The sequence below is a fragment of the Ovis aries genome, chromosome 13, assembly GCF_016772045.2.
Source record: "Ovis aries strain OAR_USU_Benz2616 breed Rambouillet chromosome 13, ARS-UI_Ramb_v3.0, whole genome shotgun sequence".
NCBI classification, from domain to species: domain Eukaryota; kingdom Metazoa; phylum Chordata; class Mammalia; order Artiodactyla; family Bovidae; genus Ovis; species Ovis aries.
Genome location: NC_056066.1, coordinates 66731879 through 66752501, shown reverse-complemented (window position 1 = coordinate 66752501; position 20623 = coordinate 66731879). Strand labels below are relative to the sequence as shown.

Here is a 20623-nt window from a genome sequence, read left to right as displayed (position 1 = left end):
TGTTCCCACTGCCTGGGATCTGCTTCCCCCCCGGACACCCTTCCCAGCCCTGAGAGCATCCTCTCTCTTCCCTGGGATTCCCGGGTGTGGCCTGCGCCTCCATTACTGCCTCCTTATCACTCCGTTAACACTCTGTTCACAACTTCAACGCAGCATTTATCACGTTATAATTAGTTTCGAGTCTCTCTCCCCCTAGACCATGAACCCTTAGGACAGGGATCTTGCTGATTCTTCCCTGTCTCTCTAGTCCTGGATACAGAGCCTGGCACCCAGCAACTCTGGCTGAGTAGTTGTTGAAGCATGTATTTTTTTTGGCTCAGTGGTAAAGAATCTGCCTACCAAATAGGAGACGTGGGTTTGATCCCTGGGTTGGGAAGACCCCCTAGAGAAGGCAATGCCAACCCACTCCAGCATTCTTGCCCGGATAATCTCATGGACAGAGGAGCCTGGCGGGCTATGGTTCATGGAGTTGCAGAGAGTCAGACAGGACTTAGCGACTAAACCATGTCTCCTCAAAAGACTAAAAACTCTATGAGAGCAGGAGCTGTGTGACACCTCAGTAGTACAGTATCAGCACTGTGCTGAGCCCTGAGGAGTCTCAGTAAATATCTGCCAATTTAAACTCACACAAGGGTAGGGTTTCATTCAACAACATTTAAAATATTCCCTGGGTGTCCACTATGTGCCTGGCATTGCTCTGGGTGCTGAGGAGACATGGGGATCAAGCCAACGGCCCTGCATCACGGAGCTTACATTTTAATGCATGAGACACACAGAACAAGTAAACAGAGACATAAATAAAAATAATTACAGACTGTGATAAGGGCCAGGACAGAAATAAACAGGGTGCTATGATGGGAAATAACAGATGGAGAGAAGTGGATTGATTCAGGATGGAGGCTGGAGGCAGGAATGGCAGATTTACTAAGGGACTGGCTGTGAAGGGGGCTGGAGAGAGAGCTGAAGGGCTGGACCTGGGTCTGGAAGGAGGGACCTGAGAGCCTGGACAGTGAGGGAAGGAAAGCGACTGGGGAGAGGAAGAAGAGTGGTGGGAATGAACGCAGCATCTGTGCAGGCTGTTCACCTGCTCACCTGGCCAGACAACGACAAATGTGTACTCAGCACCCAGTAGGCGCCCAGCACTTTAACAGGCACTCGGGGAATATATCGGGCTCTGAGGGGCACTGAGGCTGGCTTGCAATAACTGAAAATCCTGAATAATCTCAGGTACACATGTTAGGATGTCAGGAAGAAAAGCATCCCCCTACTAGGTGTTAAAAACTCTCTTCCTTTCTCAGATCACTGTTTCGATCATGGGGATGGAGGTGCAGGGAGAAGCTTAAATGCAAGACAGCGGAGCTGAGAGTCACAAAAAGTTCTTACTGAATGTGTGGGCATTGAAAATGAAGGTCCTTTAGAGGCTGGGCTTGCACATCGCCGCAGCTGCACCTGAGGCAGGAGGTGGCGTGAGGCCTGAAGCAGTAACTCACGCGCCTGTGACACTGAGGGGGAGATGCCACTACAGGAGATGCTAGGTGAGGCTCATGAACGGTCCCCTCTTTCCTCTTCCTCGGGGGGAAGACAATAAATTCCAGTGCCTCACAGGCTCCATCTGCAAAATGGGCACAAGATTTACTATCCCTACTTGCCAGGGAGGGCAGTGATGATCATGTAGCTTCCAGTCCTAGGTTTTCACCCACACAGTTCCTTTGGTTTGGAATGTCTAAGACCCAGCTCAATGTTCCTACTCCCACACAGCTTCCCATGGGATATTAGCCGTGCCTCACTTGTAACACTGCTGACGATAGTTATCATCACATTTCATAATACTCACAATAGCATTTACCAAGCAAATAGCAAATACTCAGCTAGCATCTACCAAGAACTTATGAACTGGAGACACTTTCCATATATCATCTCATTTAATCCTTTTACCTATTCTATGAGGTCTCTGAGCAATTGGATATCTTGCCTGAGGCAGCACTGCAAACAGAAGGAACAGGATTCACTTCCAGGAGCCAGATCCCAGAACCCAGGGCTCTTAACGTCTCACTCTATTATATATATCATTTATCTCCACATTTCATCTCCCACCTGTAATGGGAGTTATAAGCCACTTACCTGCACACCCTTCAAGTAAATCTAGCCTAATTCCTCGGCTAAGAAGTGGGCAGAATGAGGGTCAGAGAGGGACACAATGTGCCTGCGGTACCGTCCACTATGACTCTGAAGTCTGGTGTTATCAGCAAAGTCCAGCGTGGGCTCCTGCTGCTGTGTGTGCTGGTCTGTGCTAAGTGGTCCGAGGGTGGGCACTGCATCACAAAGCTGACCGAGAGCGTGCTCACCGACCGGAGGCCTCCTGGGAGCCACTCCAGCTGAGTCAGGTCCAGCCGAAAAGGGACCCGCTGGGGAAGGTGAAGGAAATTCACCCGAGCATTTCCTGTGTGCTGGCCACTAGGCTGGATGCTGTCATGTAACATCCCATGAACTTTTCCAAATTTCTTCTAGATCTTGCTCACATGGCTGGGGGAAGGCAGAGCTAGCACTGGAAAGCAGGCGTGCTTTTTCTCTTATACCATCCTGCCTCAAACTCACTTCCCTCTGCCTTAACTCCAGGTAGTTCTGATTAGTTTCTTTGTTTGTTTTTTTGTTTTTTCCCCTAAGAAAGTAATTTCCTTTCACTACATGCAGTTTGGACCTGGATTTTTTTTTGTGTGTGTGTGTGTGTTTAAATTTCCAATCCCTATTGCTTCTTGTTTGTGTTTTTAAAATTCTGGAAGTGGAGAATCAGAGGCAGAGATTAACTAGGTTAGTCTTTGGTATTCTGACAGGATGATCTGGACACAGACCGACCTGGACAACACACTTAAGCCTGCAGTGCAGAGAATGCTACGCACCAAATTCCAGGCATACAGACAGAGATGGAAAGAAAGCAACATCTAATTAATTCCCTGGAGCCCCAGACACAAGCAACATCCAACTCACCCTTGATGATGTGCCTGACGATTTTGATGGAGCTTCCACGCATATTCAGGATCTGGTGAACCCTCTGGCGAATCTAATAAGGAAAAGCAAGAGTGGACAGAGAAAGAAAGAGCATCATTTGTCCTGGTAGACATCAGAATACATCACACTGGAAGTATTCACTTCACCCCCATCCCTGAGAAAGAGGGCCCATGTAGAGTGAAGGAATTCAAGGAGTGTGTGATCCACTTCCTTCTTTGAGAGACTCTCCCCTAAGCCGGCGGCAGGCAAGGAGGCAGGGATGGATGGGCCCACCCAGGGCAGCCCCTCCTACCTGGGGCACGTTGGCATTGCAGATCTCTGCCATGATGTAGCAGATGTGCTGGAGGACAAACAGCCCGGCATCCAAGCGCCGGAGGTAGAACTCATCCTCAATGTCATTGTCGATGATCTCCCCACGCCGGACCATGTCCTAGAAAGGAAGGAACATTGGGGAACAAAAGTCAGACGGTGAGCGGAGGAGGGAAGGACAGGCTTCCAGTCCTCTCACGATTCACAAGAGAACAGTAATGACAACTACGACAACAAGAGAAAACCACTCTGCCTTCATTTGCCTCCTGCTTGACTCATTATTCTCAAGTATCTTATGTTCTCATTGTTACCGGACTAGAGGCTCACGGAGCCAAGACTAAAGTCCATTATTTTCTCTATACAAAGACTCAAGGCCAAAATGATCACATCCACACATTCAACCTGAAAAAAATAAGCTGATGGGGACATAAATCTATTTATCTACTTCTACTCATTCTTTACTCTGGTTCCCGCCTCCATCAGTAACCTCTCTACAAGATATACTTAACTCTCTTTTTCTTCCAAATTAAATTAACCTAGGGAGGAGAGGTCCTCTTTCTCTACAATTCTGATTTGGTGCCCTCCTGATGGTGCAGGTACCCATTCTACGTGTCCCTTCTGGCTTATATTTTGTTAGATACAAAACGCCAACCTTTCTGTTTCATTCCACGAGTTCAATACTTCCTCAAGGTCAAAGAGCTAATCTCTTTCCTCTTTAGGGAGTTTCTTTCCTAAAGTTTTGTAACCCCAGACCTATCAGACTTGCTCTCCCCATATATGTTCCTGTATAGCGGATTCTTTAAAAAACAAACCTAGCTTTATCCAGATACAATTGAGGTACCATAGTATTCAACCATTTAAAGTAACCGTTTTGTGTGTAGTCAGAGTTATGCAACCACCATCACAGTCATTGCAGCATATTTTCATTCCACTCCACCCCAAAGCCCCTCATTCAGAGGATTATCACCACCTCTGCCAAGACAGCTCTTCTTCCCGTCTCAGGGCCTTTACTGCCTTGCTTCCTAAGAGTTCTGGGATATCTCTCATGCCAGCACTATAAAGCAACCTCTCCTACAGAGCCTTTCTTGATCATTTAAGGATAACAAAACTCCTTTCCAAAATTCCTGACAGTACCCTTGCAGGCCACTCCACGGCATGCCGTCTTCTGGCCCATCATATCCACATGGATTTCAGTTACTATCAGCTCTCTGTTTCTATAACTCCCTCTATTTCATGAGGGTGGGCTGTGAGCTCTGCGAAAGTGGGGACTGAATTCTGTCTTTACATCCCCGGCTCAGTAAACATCCACGCGGTGAATGAGAGGAAAGAGACATGACTGCTGCAGGCTGTCAGAGTCGGAACTGGGTGAAAGACTCGTTCTGCACGACTAGCAGATTGGTCTGAGAAGACAGGCGCTTGAATACATGCTTTTGATGACAACAACCCATTTCTTAATTCTGTCAGTGGTTTTACGGCCATGGTTCCCTCTGACAATTCAGGCACCTGTCACTGATGGAAGCCCTGGGGACCCTGCTTTCCACGCTCCCAAACTCGAAGGACTTACCACCGTGGTCATCAATCCCCACCAGCATCCTTCAGAGACTATTTAGACGCAGATAACGCACTTCTTTATTTGCCCACGGGGCCTGCCTGTAGCTACTTTTCATCTTGTTCCTAAAGGCCTCTGTCTGTGAGGCAAAAGAAGGCTCTACCAGGCCCGGCGCTGCCTGGTAAAGCACCGCCACTAATTCAGAGCTTTGTGTAGTAGCAAATTCCTTGGTAATCTGGTGAGAGTGTTAATGGTCACGAGGTAGCCAACGCAGCACCGGACTGATGTCCAAGGAGTTTAAAAATAGAAGGGCCTCTTTAGTTTCTCATTTGTTCATAATCATAACTTCCTGCTTCAGAACTCCTAAGTGTTCAACAGCTGGGGGCACAGGAAGGAAAATTACTCTTTGACTTCCACTCATGCAAAAAGCATTTGCAGCTAATACTTCACATTTCTATAATGTGGTGGAGTTTAAAGTGTTATTATATATATGGTCCTTATTACCAAATTTAAAGTGAGCAGGGAAGGGATATTAATCCCATTGTACAAATTAGAATCCAAGGCACACAGAGGTTAAGTAAGTTGTTCATAATTACATAATTACCAGTTACTCGAATATGGACTCCCCAGGGATAGGAATCCTGTCTGATTCATCTCTGAGGCGGAAATGAATAACATGAAGCAGAGTGCTCAGATCCGGACCCTGCTTAACTGCCCTGTGGCCAGAACACCGTTCCAAGCACTGAGTTAAGGCAGAAAAGGAGCAAGAATGAAGCTAAGGGGATATGCTGGTCCTAGTCACCAAGGAGCTGCCGGTCTGACTGGGAAGATCACAGCAACACAGAAAATGATCAAAAAGTAAAGGGATACAGTGTGTCCACAAGTTTAAAGTAATTACAGGTGGTGGGTGCTAATCAGGGTTGGTTATAAGACACTGGGAAGAAGCGACTTTTGGATAAGGCTTCAAGGCTTCTGATCGGCAGACGCAGTAGGACGAATGACTTAAGAATGAAGGCAGGGACTCCCCTGGTGGTCCAGTGGCTACGACTCTTTGCTCCCAAGACAGGGGGCCCAGATTTGATGCCTTGTCAGGGAACTAGATCCCACACATGGCAACTAAGAATTTGCATGCCACAACTAAAGATGCCATGTGCTGCAACTAAGATTGAAGATTCTGCGTGCTACAACTAAGACCCAGTGCAGCCAGAGTAATAAATATTAAACAAAAAATAAACTGAAGGCATTTCTGTGGCCTGAAGCCTTACGCAAAATGCATTATGCTGTTCATACTTTCTGCTTGTTGGCCTTCCCCCACCACCCGCAACACACACAGCATAAACAGGCCTGCCCTCCCTTTTCTGGCCCCCTCACGTTTGCTTGTAATGTTGGTACTCTCCCCATACCCCAATCTCTATCATGATATATTTAAAGTCTAAAATGTGATATTCCTTATAAAATTTTTCCTGAGATATTTAAAAACTTGTACCCTACAAAGCACCTTGCATATTACTCTCTGCAAAGCGGACTCCTGAAAAGCATTTGTGAATCTGTCGGCCAGAGAAGTGAGACAGGATGAGCTGCAGACTATGCTGTGCAGGAAAGTGAATGAGGATGCGTGAACACCTGTCTGACGGACATGGTGGCTTCAAGTGTTGAGAGGTAGGCAAAGTGTACAGCTTGTAGGTTGCACAGTGTCAGCCTATATGAGAAGCAGATCAGATGGAGAAGAGAAGAGGGGTGGAGAGGGTAGAGAAGAGAGACCAATCCCTCAGTGCAAATCTGGGAACCGGGGGAGAAACATATTCATTCATCCACTAGTAAAGAACACTAGCTCAGTGTTCCTGAACACTATGAACCAGCTATTGTATGATGTGCTGGGAGCAGCAAAGATAAATAAGACAGTCTACAGAATCAAGGAGATTAAAGTCAATGAGGTTAACAGATATGAACAAACTTCTTTTTTAAATGTAGTAATGGCCATTATGAAGGACCTTGCAAATTGTACTGCATGCCAGAAGGAGAGGCTACGTTTGTTTTGTTTGGGTTATCAGGAGAGTGCCAGGAAAATAACATTTGAGCTGGATTCTGAAGAAGCATGACCAGCTGGAAAGCACGTTGTAAGCAGAGGGAGTAACAATAGCATGGGTCAGCTTGGCGAGGGTGGAGGAGAACAACAGCGGGATACCACTGTCACTAACAGGAAGAAGGGAGTGTTTCTTTGCTTCTTAGCTCCTAGCTTCCGGCACATCATAGTTTTTGACTGATTACTAAATACCAGGCATTGTGTGAGGCAGTCTGAATAGTAACCGTTGCCACCACCATCTACTCGCCTTGTGGGAGCAGCTTGTGTTTGCTGAGGGCTTAGCATAGTGTCAAGTGCTTTACCTACACTGACTCCATTACCTCCCACGAACACTGTGAATGAGATGGTTAGATAGCATCACTAACTCAATGGACATGACTCTGAGCAAACTGGGAGACAGAGGAGCCTGGCATGCTGCAGTCCATCAGAACGCAAAGAGTCAAAAACGACTTAGTGGCTGAACAACGACAACACTAGGGATCATCGCCCCCATTTCCAATGAGGAAACTGACTCAGGCTGAACAACCTCCCTAAGGTTAGTGGGAAGCAGGACGGGGGACTCAAATCCAAGTCTGTGCTCTCTCTTCATGCTACCACGTCTACGGAGGCATGACAGATTTTACAGCTGTTTGGAGAACAAAGGAAGATACTAAATTAGAGTGGTAGAATGGCTTAAGAACAGAGCTTAGCAAAATTAAATTTCTCCAATTACGTCAGAAGTGCCCCGGTAGTTTTTCCTTTTTCACGCTCTTCCCCACAATCTGATCCTCTTTTAACCAGATGTACTATACCTTCCAGTTTCTCCAAATGTTGTCATGTGGAAAGGATGGACCCAAGAGAGCACTGCCAACCCTATTTTTTCCTCCTTCCCCAGAACTTCAAGACTCCGACAACGTTCACTTCGACATTCTACTTTTAGGCACGAGGCCGCATGATTTGAAAGTGAAATTTTCGAATGCAGATCTGAGACAGGATTGCAGTTCATCTCCAGGAGAGGCATCACCATAACTGCACTGAACATACACAAAGATGAAACAGAGATTGGCTTCGAAGATGGGAGTTTCTGCCCTGACAGTTTTAGAAGCATCAGAGAAACCAGCACGGAGAGAAGGGGACTGCTGTCAGCGCAGCACCTAATCTAGCCCGTTACGACTCTGTGGCTGGCATGGAATATTTACTGCTGAGTGAATTCAGGGAATGAGAGCACAAGTGTGTACTCCATGTTCAAAGGGAAATTTTAAAAAAGCAAGGTGATTATGTATTATTCTGATGGAAAATAAGGAAGTTTGGGTAACAGTTGTTTAAGGCACATTTTCTTAAGTTCTGGTCTTTTTAAAAAGAAGCAGGATGGTACGTCACCTTTATTATCCATGCCTGTCTTACTATGTGTGAACAGAGCCAACTTTGTATAAATGGATTAATGAATTTCTGGCTCCTTTTCTTGGTTTCTAAGATACTAGATAACAAATCGATCTTGTGATAAGAACCTGATACAGTTCTTTGGATTTCTGAGTGTGAGGAAAAAGAGCTAGACGTCTGAAAGAACTAAGCAAATGGGATCAGATCTCAACTCAAACTTATTAGGGTCCATAGGCAAGTCATTTAAATACTTTTGGCTGTGGCTTCTTTGCTTGGAAACTAGAAGCCTGAACTGGATCTGGGAAGGGAAATAGGGTTCCTGAGCGCTAACTCTAATCCACTAGAATGGCTACAGAGAACCATATTGGCAAAGCATTGTGAAGCCAAGTTGCAGCTTAGTTGGGGAAGCACACTGAAACCTATTAGTACTGTAAACACCAGTCTCAGGTTGGGAGTGTACAGGGCTGACTTTTATCTTCCCTGATTTGATCTTCTTGAAGGTGCCTTTTAGCTTTGATAACCTGTGGCAAATCTAGGACTGAAGCATCTTAACAGCCAGAAGCAGTGGGTTTTTACCCACATATGGGTAAATTGATAGACTGGAGCTGTTGACAGACAGTGCTCCGAGACAGTCAGAAGAGCCATTGGGAGACATGCCTCCAGTAGTTGTCACCTCAACAGCAAGTGGTGAGCACTGACAATTAGCTCATCCTGTCATCAATAAAGTAACTTCCCTGTAAGAAAGAGACAACTCTTGGATTTGCTGGTATATTAGAGGGGCTATTTTAAAACAATATGAGTGTGTAAATTGAATGCTCTTAAAATGGGAACATGATTAATAGAGATTAAAGAGAAATTCCCCCAAACCAGTAGCCTCCTTAAATATGGTACAGGTATTATACTTTACAAAATTTCCAAGTGAAAATCTATATACACATTGAACTGTATTTGAAATAAGGCATGAGAGTTAAGATTTAAAGGATGTTCCACAAGCTAATGCATTCAACTCTCACGTTTGAGAAGAGGGGAGGTGACTGTCTTCTCTGTGAAGCAATGACAACTCAACATCCATGTATGGCATTTTTTTACTTTTCAGAGCAGCGGACCTGCATTAACTTCACTTGCTGTATATGCCTGGTGTTGTGTGTGCACAGGAAATACCATTTTCAGATTTCACAGATGGAAAAACTGAGATAGACATCAAATGACTGTCACTGAGTTTTGCTTAGAGACTTTAGTGGGATATGATTTCCTAGTCTAAGACCTTTTCCTGTTAGTCCTTTCACTCTGACAAAGGATGGGTGAGGGACTCCTCTGGTGGTCCAGTGGTGAAGAATCCGTCTTGCAATGCAGGGGACATGAGTTCAATCCCCAGTCAGGGAACTAAGATCCCACATGCTATGGAGGAACTAAGCCTGCGTCACAGCTAGAGAGTCTGTACACCACAGCGAAAGATTCTGAATGATGCAACAAAGATCCCACATATTGCAACTAAGACCTGACACAAACAAATAAATAAATATGGGGGGAGGGAAGGATGGGCAGGAAAAATGGAATGATAACAGCAAAATTTCCTGGGTCCTGTGTTTCAGGCACTGTGCTAAGCACATTCATGAATTTCTCACTATTCCTTAAACCCCAAGAAGTAACAAGAATCATAACTAATTCCACTTTCAAATAAGAAACTGAGGTTTAAAGAGGGGAGAATTCTCCAAAGGTCACAAAGCTCAGAGCTGAGTAAGTGTCGGAGATAGGATAAAAACCCACACGAGTCTGGCTCCAAGCCTGTGATCACTTCCCTAGTTCAAAATGTCTTTGTTTTATAGACCTTTTCCATATTAGCCTATGAGCAAATAGATGGGGTTTTTCTTCATGCTGTATCTGGGAACCACTGCAAATGACCAGCATTAAATGTAAGATCATCAAGCTCCTTTGCCTTTTTCTTACAAATTGAAGAAACTTATACATTAAAAAAAAAACAACAACGAAAAAACAAGGAGGGACCTCTAGCTAGACTAGCAAATTCCATGGGTAAATCAGGAGAGTTAAAAAAACAAAAAAAGACAATCTGAAAGGTTTTACTTTGTTCATTTCGTAAGAGAGGGCTAGAATAAAAACTTAGATGGTAATTCAGTGAATAGCGCATTAAGTAGAACAGACTGCAATTCAGGGCAGCATAAGCATCTTTGGGGGCTGCTAAAATAAACAGATTCATCTCCAAAGACACACACAAGGAGGTGGTGCGTGTGGCATCAAGGTGCCGTTGCTGCAGGGCTGTGTGTGCGCCCCCTCCCCTAGTCACATCCTCACTTTAAATGTTAATCTGTCTGCAGAGTGCTACCTTGCCAGGTGCCTCTATCTCTCTCCACAGGCAAGTCGCAAGCCTCCAAATGAGCGTGTGGATGCCACTTCTAATCTGCCCCTGACAGGCGGCCAGCTGCCCCTCGCTGATGGAAGGAGACAGTCATAAAAGAAGCTGCTATGAAGCCAACAGGAATCTCTCTTTCCTTAATAAGCGGGGACATGGCTCAGAACCCCAGCCGGGGGTCACTGCTGCTGTGCAGTCATGGGCAGGGACTGCCCCACCACTGAGAAAAGGCCAATTTCCCTTTTTCTTCCAGAGTAAAGGGAGAGACAGGTAAGTGGAGAAGGAGGAGACACAAACAGCAGCCAAACAAAATCTTCTTCCAAGAGCTTCTGAAACAGGGCAGACTGTGAGAGAGGAGACAAGGGCCTGCAAGTCATTTTCAGCAGGGGAAACAGGCTGGAGAATTAGTGAAAGGGATGTTTTTCTTTTTTTTCTGGGAATTTACAGCTAACTGATAGCAGCTCTGATAAGAACCCAAGGGTATCAGGCCAGAGTTTGCAAAGAGAAGAGAGACTATGCGTTAGGCCAGCCTTAAACACATGAGCACGTGCCACTCTGATAAAGCCACCATGAAAAGTAAAACACACACATATACACACCAGGTAAGGCATTTCCCAAAAGAATGGAATCTGTGTGGGGCAGAGCTGGGATTTAAACCTGGGCTATACGATGCCAGGGTTCATGCTCCTTCTATGGTAGGTAGCATGACGCCTCCATCACAGGTGGCGTCACATCAACCATCTAAATGTACTAAGAACAAGCAAGCAGACTGCTAGACTACTCATTCACTGGATTGTGACAACATATAAGACAGCCCTGTGGCTCCCTGGTAAAAAACCTGCCTGCCAAAGCCGGAGATGAAAGAGGTGCAGGTTTGATCCCTGGGTTGGGAAGATCCCCTGGAATAGGAAGTGGCAACCTGCTGCAGTATTCTTGCCTGGAAAATCCCATGGACAGAGGAGCCTGGTGGGCTACAGTCCACATGGTTGCAAAGAGCTGGACACGACTGAGCACACACACATTCTCCCAAGCCAGCCTCGAGAAAACCAGGGCTTCTGTGAAGTGCTGTGGGAGAGACTGTGAGCCCACTGAGAGGACAGAGAGGATGAGAAAAGCAAAACCAAGTGCTCAGGGCCAGGGACTTTCCTGGCGGTCCTGTGGGTAAGACTTCACTTTCGAATGCAGGGGGTACGGGTTCGATCCCTGGTCAGGGAGCTAGGATCCCACAGACCTCGTGGCCAAAAAACCCAACACATAAAACAGAAACACTACTGTAACAAATTCAATAAAGACTTTAAAAATGGTCCACATTAAAAAAAAAATCTTTCAAAGAATGCTCAAGGCCTTACTGCAAGGGAAGAGGCAGAGGAGTTGGGCCAGGACCCAAGTCCCCCAACTAGAAAGGATGACTGTGATTGGGAAGAGGGCAAGCAGGGAGGAAGGAGAGAGCGGGGAATGGGCATTTGGCTAAATCTGCCTCTAGGAAAGACGGAAGCAGGAGGGAGGGGAAAGCACTACTCTATCCCCTCCCCCACCAGCTCTGGCTTCTACTGCTGTAAGCTGCGGCCTGCCAAATTCATAGACTGAGAAGTTTGGGAACCACTGTTCAAGGAACAGCTGAGAGGAGCTCTCAGCAGGATTCCCTTTTTTTTCTGGCTTGCCCGGAAGCTTCCAGCACAGTTAGCAGAAGACCTGACTGCAGTCTCACACTCCCTCTGTCTACACGGCTTGGTAGGTGTGCTTTACGATCCTGGACCCCAAGCATCTGCTCCTCCGCTTTACCTCCTTGGTACAAATCTATAAATGAGTGTCAAATGCTAAGGAAATCGTCAGTCTGTCTTGGCCATCAACTCCTGTGGATACTGTTTCATTACAAGAAGTCCGTCTTTCTCTTTCCAGGATAAAGCCTGGGATGATTTAACTGTGCAAAATTAGCATGCAATTTGTAAGTCATTACGGTGCAAAGTATGTGGTGAGAAGGCTTTATTGAATAAACCTGCTGAGAATAATCTTCCCAGGAACTAAAAAAAGGAAAACCTCTCTCCAAGGCTCTTTCCTTCCTCTTTTAAAATCCTTGCCAGTACCTAAATAATTATCTCTTATTTTTGACATGCAGAAGCCTGCCATCCCTGTACATTGAACCAGCAGAAGCCAGAAGATACCCACAAGAAGTCAGGACATCTGCCTAACAATAGGGACCTTGGTATTTTCTGGGCTTCTTGTTGCTTGGGGAGTCAGGTGAAATCTGCTGAGACAAGCACCCTGGGTATTTACAGACCACAGAGAACTGCTGCTCACTCCAAGAGTCTCAAGAATCACATGCCCTTTAAAAGTCCAGGTCAAATCTTGTTAACCAGAAAGCCCCAGGGTATGTTCAGATACTTTGTGGCCCTGAAGTCTCACGGACACTGAATATAACATGAGAAAGCAGTGGACAACTGCCCAAGACGTGGAAGTCTTTGCTAGTTAACAGACTCTTGCAGTAACGCGATTGGAACCGAGTCTGTATATAATACAATTAGTCTGTCCTGCAGACGCTTCTAAATAAGAAGTTTTTAATACAGCTACAGATATGCCACAGGATGTACACAGTTGTAGAAAATATTTTTTTGATGATGGGGCTATTCAGAGAAAATACAAATTAGGGTTAACAATGAGAGTTTAGGTATAATGTAGGAAACTCTGGACTCTCTATCTTCCTGACACCCACAGACAAATATTAATTTTAACTCATGAGTAGTTGTCTTTCATTTATTGCATGCTAGTCACTAAGTAGGTCCTGGGAACATGATGAACAAGAGGGATGAGAGTCGCATAGAGAGAGAGTCAACAAATGTATAAAGTCAGCACAGGTCAGGAAGAAGCACTGGCAGTTCGGGGGGCGCTGCTTCACACGTGGCAGGGGGGTCACTCTGAGGGGCTGACATTTAGGCCTGCAGACCATGAGATATGGTCTCATGAAGACATGTCTCGTGACATGAAGACCATGACATTTAGGCCATGAGACCTGAAGGTGGAAGGAGGCACCAGCTTGAGAAGAGGCAGGACAGAGGGAAAAGCAAAGACTAGGAGAGAGGAAGCTAAGGCGCAGCAGCAGGAGAGGAAGGAGGAGAAGTGGGGGGTGGGGGGTGGGTCTGAGATCCCACAAAACCACGCAGCACAAGGGAAGGGAGAAAATACGTGTATGTGGAGGGCTGGTGGTAGAAACAGTCCTCACAGAGAAAAAAGGAAAGGTTCTCCCGCAACGCTCCGTGCCAGGACCCGTGAAAGCAGCTTTCGCCTGTGTGATATCTGTGTCACCGAATTCTGAAATGTGTAATTCCTCACACTCCCACAGGTTGAGATGTGCACCTCAAAAAAAAGAGCACCAGAAAGGAAGAAAAGAAAGCTGGAGAAATGAGGCTGTGTGTCTGTAGTCGGAGAACCCGAAGCAGCCTGGCTCTAAAGTCCATGCTCCCCCATCACACCTTCTGTTCCTGGAATGTAACTTAACAGCTGCCCCCAAACTTAACTTGGCCTCCCACTGCGGCTGCTTTGCTCCTGTTCCTGGAAATGCCCTGTACGTCCCCTTTTGAGGTGCAGCTCGGCTTCTGCCTCATCCGCAGAACTGTTCGGGGTGACTCGAGGTGCAGATGGCTGCCCCTGCGCCCTGGATTCGTCCAGCCCCCGGCAGCAGCAGCGGTGCTCCCTGGCCCCTTCTCCCGACACCTGAACCCGTGCTCACCCCAAGCCAGTGTCGAGCTTGGAGCGCCTGCACAGAGCAGGTGCCTGAGAAACACGTGCCACATGATGGGATTCTTTTCTGTGAATCTTGGTCAACTGTAGACCCGTGGACGTCTGCACGGTGCCCATGGCCGTCTGAAGTCTGCAGGGACAGCGGTGGTTCCGAGACACTCAGACTGTCAATACCTGATCCCCCGTCTCTTGGTCAACTTATTTAAGGTGTTTTTGTTGCAGGCCTGGCACAATATATGAGATATTTATTTCTTACAGATCTGATAGTCAACGTTATCAAGAAAAACAAGGATTCAATTCGGGTCAACAAATATTTGCTGAATTCCCAGTAGGTGTGGAACATTCAAGTTTAAAGGGAGTAGGCTGGAGTGAGGCAACAAACACGAGAAGAGTACATGAAGGAGAGACAGGACAGAGGTTGTTCGTTCCAAGTCCCTTTATACCCGGGAGGCAGCTTCATCCGGCAGGAGGAGCCTGAGTGCTGGCAGGGTGCGCTGCTCACAAACGCACCCCTCACCCCCAGCCCGCCCCGACTCTCTGAGCAACACCAAGGCTGCTGAGCACTGACAGCCTTGGAATGCTTGCCAGGGCCCAGCTGAACGGCCTTGGCATCAAGGAGACAGATGTTTGTCAGGGAATGGCAGGGCCCCGCACCTGTGGCACACGGAAGCACTGGGAATGCTGGGGAGAATGGCTGCAGCCATTACTCTCCATCAGTGCTAATCAATTTCATACCCTCTTCAATGCTGATAATAGACAATCTTGTGGGAAGCAGGCCAAGTTTCCTAACAGCTCCATGCAAGCTGCTCCCTGATGCCCAACAGCTTACTCTGGTCTCTCTCAGAAAACAAAACAATACCCCTTCAAAAAAAAAGAAAAAATAACAACAAGCAAAAACCAAAGCTTATTCCAGCTGAGCTTCAGACAAAGCACCTGATGGTGCCAATGCTCTGGTCTGCTAGGACAGCTCCTTCTGGGTTATTTGGGAAGGAGGATGCTCTTAGGAACATGGCGGCCTGGCTTACTTAACACTTACACGGGAATTTCAAAGGAAGCCAGGAAAATCTAGTAACAGCAGCAGCTAAGTACTGAGCAAGGTACTGACATGCTTTATGCTTGGTCTTCACAATAGCACTGAAAGGGAGGTGTTACGTCCATTTTACAGATGAGAACATCAAACCTCAGAGCGGGCACTTCCCTATAAGTCCAGTCGTTAAGAAGCTGCCTGGCAACACAGGGGACATGTGTTTGAACCCTGGTTTGGGAAGATCACACATGCCTGGAGCAACTAAGCCTCTTGAGTCCTAGCTCCACAACAAGAGAAGCCACTGCAATGAGAAGCCCTCGCACTGCATGGAGAACCCCAGCTCACTACAACTAGCCTGTGTGCAGCCAAAAAAAGAAAAAAGAAAAGGTTGGAGGAGGTCAACTCATTTGTCCAAGGTCTCAGAGCTAGGAAGCAGCAGAGCTCAAGTTCAAATCCAGGCTTATCTGGCTCCCTACGCCTCACACTTACCTTTCCACTAGACTGCTGCTCTTCTATACAGAAGATAGCAGCTAAGCAACCTCTTATTGTGCTTTTCATTTATTCCATTTTCAAAAAATGGCAGAGTTACCAAAGTATGTTCACCTGAACCTGAGGGAAAACACTAAGTTGGAGAGGACTTGAGAGACCCCTTTGCTGAAGCCATGTTATAGCTAAGAACCCGGGCTACATGAGGCGTGGTGACAAGATGAGGCAAGGGGTGAATTTGAGGTAGATGCCTGCACTCAAATCCTAGTCCTCGGACTCCCAGGTGTCCCTGCTACCAGCCCTGAAAATCTCCTTCAGCAGATAACTTGGGGGACGCCATCAGAGCTTGAGTTCTAGTTGTCCCGGGGCTGTCTCCCTACAAAAGTCTAGGGAAAGTTCAATCTGTTTCTAATTACCGTTCAGTCCAAGAAAAAGAATACATTACCCTGGCATTTTAACAATCACTAAGTATCGACCATATACAAGCTGCTGTAAAGGGAAGAAAAGATGGAAGAGCAAAGTTTAAGCAAAGAATAAAACAGAGAGGCTGATGTGTGTGGAATGAAAGGACTGTGTGTAGAATATGCTGGTATCTGAAGTTCAGCCTCAGAAGTTAGAGTCTCTGCCACTTGTCTTGTAGTAGTCTCATCATATAAAAGAAGACAGTTCCAGCCAATCAATCTAACCAATCAACAAACATCTGAGGACTCACCAGGTTTAGAGAGCACAAGGAAACCATAAGAAGGATACACACGGTTACTGTCTCCTGCTGTTTATAAATGAAGGTATATTTTGTGAAAGGGAATGGGTAGCTAAGAAGGACACAGACAACAAGGTCACTGTCTTCCCCAAGCTCTAGTCTCTCACCCTGGCCTGAGGCACAGCTTGAGGGAAGATGCTTGCACAATTCCCAATGCACACAGCTCTGCCTCACGGCTGGCTTGCCCCAGCAACACAGAAGGCGGGGCTGCGGAGGCGCGCCTCCCACCAGTGAGGCTCCAAAGCCTCAAGTGTGTCTTTAAGGCAAGGAGAGTGAAAAAAGAGAGTGATACAGCAAATCAAGATCGCAAAGAAAACAACTCTGAAAAAAGCAAGAAAAGGATCGTTTTGTAACCTGACTGAAAACTGAGGAATGTCTTTAGGGAAGAGAATACAAATCGGACATTAACCCACAGATGTGGAAACCTGTCCTGATTAAAGAGACAGACGAGAAAGCTGCCGAGGCCAGAGGTGGCCGAGGGCAAAACAGGAGGAGGTGAAAACACAGGCGGCAGGGTAACACCCATGCTAAGTCCGGCCCCGCAGGAAAGACAGCTAGCAGGTTTCACCTCTCCCAGCAACCATCGCGTCAGACAGTGCGGCTCAGCCACCGTGACCCGGTGTGCGGGCCAGGCCGTGGAGCTCTGGGCTCCCTTTTCTAGGTCTCCAGATTCCATCTGCAAATGCAAGGAACTGGATTCAGTGACCTCCCAGCTTCCTTCCAGTGCCTCCCTATGGCTACTGAAACCAGCAAGTGTGTGTGCCAAGACACACTCTGCCAGGGTGGTACCAAGTCACAGCACTGTGCCTTGGTCAGGTTTTCAAGGAGGCGCTCTTGTCAAGGGTACCTGTGCCACCACCCAGACTCCCAGGTCAGCCCTGGCTCGACCGTACACATCCGCCCTCATTAGGACTTCAATCCTGTTAGAAGAGCAGTTACAACCGCTGGCAGACCGTCCCCTGCTCAGCATGACATGCTAACTGGCCCATGACGGCAGATGGCATCTTCGTCCTGGCCTGTCCAGTGGGGAGATATGGGGTGCACAGGGACCCAAATGGAATGCAAGTCAAGAAGAGCTGGCAAGAGACAGGCAGAGATACATACGTGCTTTTCCCCTTCAATCTTCTTGTCAGCCACCTGCACCGCATCCAGATACTTAAAATGCAGTTCCATCAGCCTATCAACCTGAAAGAGAGGTGTTTCACAGGCGTGAGTGAGAAGGGAAGAGAATACCTGGGCAAGAGAATAGTGGAGCTCCTATTCATCTCACTGTGGCTCCACACAAAGGGAGAGCCCCTCTACCACTTCTCACTCTGGATCTGAGCTTTGCCTTGGAATGGATCAGGAATGGATCAAACAGCTGGGGCAGAACAAAGCAAACGCTTAGCATGGATACTGAACACAGGTCCATTCCTGAAGGACATCATGTGTTCCCAGCCCTCCTTGGACTCCCCTGAATTCAAGCTGTTAAAAACAAATAAATCAATAAAAATTCAAGTCCCTTCTTGCAAAGAAGAGGAGCTTGAAGTTACATACTTGATATTCACTCAGAACTTTACCGAAACTTCTTTTTTTTCAAACTGAAACCTTTCATGTTCGGATTCTGCCCCAGAGCTAATCTTTTTTTAAAAAGGTCTGAGTAAAATCTCTTTAGTTGCTTTTGAGTGAGAACAGAGTGCAAGAAAAACTCCTTCAGCAACTTTAAAAAAGCCTTGACTTTTGCTTAGCAGTAACCTAAAAACCAGTTTCAAACTTCACAAAAGTCGCTTCAAATATGGCTCAAGGTTTGAAAAAGTTTCTGGTTTTTTTTTTTCCTCTTAGACTTCCAAGAGATTGAAGGAACACTGTGAAGCCAGCCTAGACTTCTAACCTCTTTTTACTGGGTTGGCACCACCACAGCTGTTGGTAACCCTGGAATTTACCCAGTGTGTGTTGTGTGTGTATGTGTATGTGTGTATGTGTGTGTATTTATGTGTCCATGTGCATGCGTGAGCACTCCGTCACAGCTGTGTCCAACTCTTTGTGACCCCATAGACTGTAGCCCACCAGGCTCCTCTGTTCATGGGATTCTCCTGGCAAAAATACTGGAGTGGGTTGCCATTTTCTCCTCCAAGGGATCTCCCTGCCCAGGGACTGAAACAGCATCTCTTGTGTCTCCTGTATTGGCAGGTGGATTCTTTTATCACTGAGCCCCCTGGGAAGCCTGTTTACCCATGGGGTGGTATTAATAATAGATGCTGCTTCAACATGGCATCAGACAGGAAGACTGTGCCCACACCTTCCTGGTTAACAAGGAAGACCCTGAAATCTTACAGGTTTCAGTTTACAAAGTATTCGCATATCCACTATTTCCTTAAACATTAGAAAAACCTGATAAGGTAGGCAGGGAAGCTAGAGAGCAATCCTAATTTTAAAGATGAGGAAACTAACACATAGACATTAGATGATGTCACCAGGGTGACACGACTGCTAAGACAGTCTCTGTCCTAACCTGATGGCCTTTTTCTTTTTTTTCAGACAACAGTTGCATTTATTTCTATTACTTATAAGGAAGCAAATGGTTTCACTGCATGTTAAGAATTTTTAAAGCACTGACTTCATCTTTTCCTCCTCGTCTTAATGATCCATAATGGTACATTAGTGCATACAGAAATGGTTTCAAAATATTTGGGGTTGGGGAAATTGCATTTGGAAATGAGAGGCAGGACAACCAGAAAACCCTCTGAGACCCAGAGCAATGGGGCCCAGATGCTGGAGAGGACATTTTGGGGCAGGATCACTCTACCCAGCACTCCTCAGATCGCACTGGGGAGACAGCCCTTTTCTCCCCTTGGGTCCTGGCCCCATCTTACAGTCCACCAAGCGCCTACCTTCTCACTGTCATTTTCAGTGAATTTATTCAGAAGCCGGGTCCGCTGCTGCCCTCTCAGGTTCCGCAGGAGGGAAGCGAGGATCGAACAGACATGCTCTGGGTTGGGAAGGAGAAAAGAGAACATGCTGTGATCAGAGCAGTAATTATCACCTCTCTTCAAGCCCGATCTGGTTCTATTGAAGGAGGAATAAGCAGGCCTTTCCTGACTGCTGCTATTGATTAATAAGACAAGAACCTAAACTGTGTCCATGGAAAACTAAACTGATTTTCACAGACAGCACAAGAAATATATTCAAAGGGGATTACATCCCCAAGGACAACTTGAGCAACTGAATCAAAACTAAGTTGGAATTTCTGTTCTGCCTGGAATTAATTGAGTTCTATTGTCCACAACAGACCTCAAACTAATCTCCCCATTTACAGAAATAACCCGTGAACAGTGTATGAATACTAACCATGAGGGGAGCACATGAGGAACAAATAAGACATGTTCTATCATACTCTCAAATCATCTTAAAACTTTCCCAAGCAAATATCCCAGAATTAAATCAGAAATATGATGGGGTTCCAGAGCTATCACTTACATTCTGTGCAGCTATAATCCTTACCTGTTTAAAGATAGCTGGATACTTAAGTACTTCAAAACGATAACTGTTTTTTTTTTTTTTTTTTTTTTTCAGTTCACATGACCTATGGGCTTCTATTATGAGATACTATTATTCTAGCCAGGGCAGAAGAGGGTAATTGAAGGGTATATTATAGGCTTCAGCTGTTAAGAGGTTCTTTTCTTTAAAAAGAATTTTTAAAAATCAAGAATAATGACCTTGAAAAGGAGATGGCAGAAAAACGTTTATTTTGAAATAAAATGCCCACAGTGTGGGCAACAAACATTCTGTTTTGAAAACTGAGTGGAGAACACCTTCATATGCCAAATTTACCGTGGGTTCTCAAAAAGTCATCTGATTATTAAAGTCACAAGGAAGAATTCTTATGGTAGCACAGATACAATTTTGTATTTGTTTTTTTCCTCACTTATATCTGAAGCATTCCTCAATGCTTCCTTTCCCCA

General features: G+C 46.1%; 1 protein-coding gene across 2 annotated transcripts in view; it reads right to left on the bottom strand.

The window, feature by feature from the left end:
- The window catches only part of CTNNBL1 (catenin beta like 1), a 162788-nt gene that overhangs the window by 7835 nt on the left and 134330 nt on the right, over positions 1-20623 (bottom strand). Inside the window, exons 12-16 of one of the 2 annotated variants that reach the window (XM_027977186.3) lie at positions 19553-19650; positions 17787-17867; positions 3299-3436; positions 2986-3058; positions 1384-1612 (exon numbers count right to left, since the gene is read on the bottom strand). In XM_027977186.3, coding sequence (XP_027832987.1) covers positions 1384-1612; positions 2986-3058; positions 3299-3436; positions 17787-17867; positions 19553-19650 — 619 coding nt within the window. The remainder of the gene's footprint in view (positions 1-1383; positions 1613-2985; positions 3059-3298; positions 3437-17786; positions 17868-19552; positions 19651-20623) is intronic. The other variant, XM_004014562.6, reaches the window with a different exon arrangement.